Source organism: Dipodomys ordii, unplaced genomic scaffold, assembly GCF_000151885.1.
Source record: "Dipodomys ordii isolate 6190 unplaced genomic scaffold, Dord_2.0 Scaffold84, whole genome shotgun sequence".
Taxonomy (NCBI): domain Eukaryota; kingdom Metazoa; phylum Chordata; class Mammalia; order Rodentia; family Heteromyidae; genus Dipodomys; species Dipodomys ordii.
This window is the reverse complement of record NW_012267300.1, coordinates 427748-432457: the sequence shown is the minus strand read 5'-3', so window position 1 is coordinate 432457 and position 4710 is coordinate 427748. Positions and strand designations below refer to the sequence as shown.

Below are 4710 nucleotides of genomic sequence, written 5' to 3'. Positions count from 1 at the left end.
GCGGACGGGCTGGTGGGCAAAGGCGATCCAGGCGCTGCGCCCGGGGAGCTGGCGCCCGTCGGGCCGGACGAGAAGGAGAAGGGGACCGGTGCTGGGGGGGAGGAGAAGAAGGGGGCGGGCGAGGGCGGCAAGGACGGGGAGGGGGGCAAGGAGGGCGAGAAGAAGAACGGCAAGTACGAGAAGCCACCGTTCAGCTACAACGCGCTCATCATGATGGCCATCCGGCAGAGCCCGGAGAAGCGGCTGACCCTCAACGGCATCTACGAGTTCATCATGAAGAACTTCCCGTACTACCGGGAGAACAAGCAGGGCTGGCAGAACTCCATCCGCCACAACCTGTCCCTCAACAAGTGCTTCGTGAAGGTGCCGCGCCACTACGACGACCCGGGCAAGGGCAACTACTGGATGCTGGACCCGTCGAGCGACGACGTCTTCATCGGGGGCACCACGGGCAAGCTGCGGCGCCGCTCCACCACGTCGCGGGCCAAGCTGGCCTTCAAGCGCGGGGCGCGGCTCACCTCCACCGGCCTCACCTTCATGGACCGCGCCGGCTCCCTCTACTGGCCCATGTCGCCCTTCCTGTCCCTGCACCACCCCCGCGCCAGCAGCACTTTGAGTTACAACGGCACCACGTCGGCCTACCCCAGCCACCCCATGCCCTACAGCTCCGTGTTGACTCAGAACTCGCTGGGCAACAACCATTCCTTCTCCACGGCCAACGGGCTGAGCGTGGACCGGCTGGTCAACGGGGAGATCCCCTACGCCACCCATCACCTGACGGCCGCCGCCTTGGCCGCCTCGGTGCCCTGCGGCCTGTCGGTGCCCTGCTCGGGGACCTACTCTCTCAACCCCTGCTCCGTCAACCTGCTGGCGGGACAGACCAGTTACTTTTTCCCCCACGTCCCCCACCCGTCAATGACTTCGCAGAGCAGCACCTCCATGAGCGCCCGGGCCGCCTCCTCCTCCACGTCGCCGCAGGCCCCCTCTACCCTGCCTTGTGAGTCGTTAAGACCCTCTTTGCCAAGTTTTACGACGGGACTGTCCGGGGGACTGTCTGATTATTTCACGCATCAAAATCAGGGGTCTTCTTCTAACCCTTTAATACATTAACGTCCCCGGGACCCAGACTGTAAGTGAACTTTTACACACACACACATATACACACACACACACATACATACACACATTTGCATTGTAAATGATAATTAAAAATAAGTCCAGGTATTTTTTATTAAGCCCATCCCCCCTTTCTCCCACCCTCACCCCCCCATTTCTGTACGTTTGTTCAGTCTTTAGGGTTGTTTATTATTCTAACAAGGTGTGGAGTGTCAGCGAGGTGCAATGTGGGGAGAATACATTGTAGAATATAAGATTTGGAAGTCAAAAAATGATAGTAGAACGTGTATCTAAATAGTGACTGCTTTACCATTTCATTCAGACCTGACAAGTCTATCTCGAAGAGCTGCCAGAAGTCCATGTGTTGCAGTATTATAAGTTATCATGGATCTGTCTGGTGGACACAGACCTTGAGAACAACCTAAATTATGGGGAGAGTTTTTAAAATGTTAAACTGTAATTTGTATTTAAAAAGCATTCGTAGTAAAGGTGCCCGAGAAATAATTTTGGCCATTTATTGTTTTGTCCTTTTCTTTAAAGAACTGTTTTTTTCTTTTGTTTACTTTTAGACCAAAGATTGGAGTCTAGCAAATGCACTTGGTATACTAAGTATTATTAAAACAAGCAAACGAAACAAGACATTTAAAAAAAAAAGGAAAGTTGTTTTAGTTGGCAACACTGCCCATTTAATTGAATCGGAAGGGGACAAAATTAATGATTGCCTTCAGTTTGTGTTGTGTATATTTTGATGTATGTGGTCACTAACAGGTCACTTTTATTTTTTTCTAAATGTAGTGAAATGTTAATGCCTATTGTACTTATAGGTAAACCTTGCAAATATGTAACCTGTGTTGCGCAAATGCCGCATAAATTTGAGTGATTGTTAATGTTGTCTTAAAGATTTCTTGATTGTGATACTGTGGTCATATGCCCGTGTTTGTCACTTACAAAAATGTTTACTATGAACACACAGAAATAAAAAATAGGCTAAATTCATATATATCTTGATACTTTTGTCTCTTTTATTAAGTAGAGCTAATTTTTAAAAGGCCATTCCATTTATAGGGAATTCAAAGCCAAACTGAGATCTGAACTGCTCCTTTAATTTGAACTGAGACTCTAACAAATGAAAAGAATAATTTTTTTCTCCCTTTGTGGGTCAGTTTTACCAGGAGCAGGCTCTTTAATAAACACTAGCTTTAAACAAAACTATAGGCTTTCCAGCTGATATCTTTTAAGTTTTTGTGGATATACAGCAAAGAAGATATATTTAATTTTATGTGCATAGCTGTTTACTCTGTGCTTATTTCAAAAACCAGCTAATAGAATGTTTTTATATATATTTTTTGTTTCAGGTATCTTGTTTATAGCACTTGGCAAAGTATAAATAATTATATGTATATGGTTAGCTAGAAGTAAATAATGAACACATGTAACTTATATAAATCCGCAGCCCTTCAGTTCAAGGTACAATTTGTGCTATGACTGCTGCACACATTTTTGTTTAAATATTTGTATTTATACTTTCTAAGTCAGCATTTATTTTTGTGGCTGTTTACCCACAATGAAAGAGTTCTAATAAAGATGTGCTGAAGTTGCAATATAGATTTTGCTGAAGTGATCACCTGTTGTAATGACTTGTAGATCGATGTCGATATTTTAAATTATAACCACTTAAAGTTTGAACTATTCAGAAGTAATATGCCTCTTTCTCCTTTTTCCTCCCATTTTTACAACACAGAGGTATTTATTTCATTCTCTTTTATATATGTCTGTATAATTTAACCTACAGTTGTTTCTTTTGCTTAGAACAAACTATAATTTTGTTTGATCTTGCAGTATGCATATGTATACACATATGCATATATGAAACAAAAATGAAGACAGTTTTTGAGTTGTTTTAGAATAATTAGAAAAATCTTAGTTCACAGTTGTCGAGGACAACTTGTTCATTTGTTGCAATTGTATGATCTGAAATGTGTTCTACAGTAATGCAGTAAACTGGCTACTTCTTACAATGGGACCAATGAAAAATAATCTGTCCCTAAGAAGCTATTAGCAAACACTTAAGAGAGTTGCTTTTTTTTTTTTGGAGGGGGGAGAGGGAGGAAAAGCTAGAGGTGAAACAGATTGACTAAAGTCTTTTTGAAACTGAAAGGCAGAATAGTTAATATTGGACAAATGAGGATCCTTGGATCCTGTGGAGTAGAGAGAGAGAGAGGGAGATTGAGAGACACAGAGAGACCAGGAAAATTAAAGGAGCTGGAATCAAATGCACAGAAAACAAGAGGCAAAATTAGAGACAGCTACTTTATCTCTTGTAAGGAGATTAAATATGATTTCATTTTCTTAGTAGGATAACAGATTCCTCAGAGATCTGTCTTGAAATCTAACAGTTCTTCAAAGAAGCATAAAAGAGAAGTGGCAACAAAGTAGTTTATAACTCAAACTTACTGCTGATAAAATTTAAATCCTGTACAAACTAGTGGGACTAGGAAAAGGAAAATACCCCATTACACATTAGTGGAAGAAAATATTGCCAAGAAAGGCATGTGTTTAGGCTCAAAAAAGGTGATGGTTTATTGTGTGCTTTTTCCATGGTTTTTATTTTTGGAATGAATATGTTCTTACCACAGAGGAAATGTATATTGCTTGTGAAAAGTTGGAAAAGAAAGTTGAATTCCTATACTGAAGTGAAGGGATATAGAAGAAGGATTTTCTTCATTGGTATTATTCCTCCTCTGGTTAAATAATTATCTATACTTCTTTGTGATTATAAGTGTTGATTTGGATGGTAGAAAAACATAATTTCAATGGAAAATTTTCTTCAGTGAAGTCGACCAGAAAAGTGACTTCTTTGCACTTGCAAGACTAAATTTTGGAGGAGTTATGTTTTGGCATATGTCCAAATTACATTTATAGTAGATATGATTAGAACTTTGTTTATTAGATATATTTAGATAAAGAGAAATAGACCTTGATGAAGGCCTCCTAAGGGCCAATGGAACATTTTATTTACCTTGATCTAATGCTATCATCCCTTAAGCTACTCACCCCCCCCCAAAAAAAGCACATGACAATCTGGCATGGCATAAATTTAATACATTTTTGTTGCAGATCAGTTGTATTGTCACTTTATTTGCTGTCAACTTTGCCAGTTACAATTAGTTCATGCCAGGAAAACACCTCAAAACTTTTTGAAGATTATGTTCTTTCAAACTTAAAGCTGCTTTTTGTTTTGTTTTTGTTTTTGTTTTCCCCAAGGAGATAGCAGTTGGCCTTTATTTTGAAATTCTGGGAATATAAACCTAGCAACTTGAAATCCCAAATTACAGTTTGTTTATAAAGTATCTTATTTGGATTTGTACAGTATAGAGCTAATAACAATTACTAGTATATAAAAACAATGAAACAATTATGTAAATGAGAGCAGTGAAGGAATTCTTCCAAATGTGTTCCTTCCAAATGTGATACACAATTGGAAGTAGGGTGAACACAAAACATAGATCTAAGGATATTTAACACAGAGGTTCTTACGGTCATGGTTGCCATGTGGTTTCTATGACTATCAAATCAAGGATAGAGATGCCCAAA

General features: G+C 40.6%; 1 protein-coding gene across 1 annotated transcript in view; it reads left to right on the top strand.

Moving 5' to 3' along the window:
• Nucleotides 1-1110, top strand: part of Foxg1 (forkhead box G1) — a 1553-nt gene extending 443 nt beyond the window's left edge. The window contains exon 2 of the mRNA XM_013025318.1: nt 1-1110. Within this exon, the coding sequence (XP_012880772.1) occupies nt 1-1110 (1110 nt within the window).
• Nucleotides 1111-4710: the final 3600 nt, after the last annotated feature.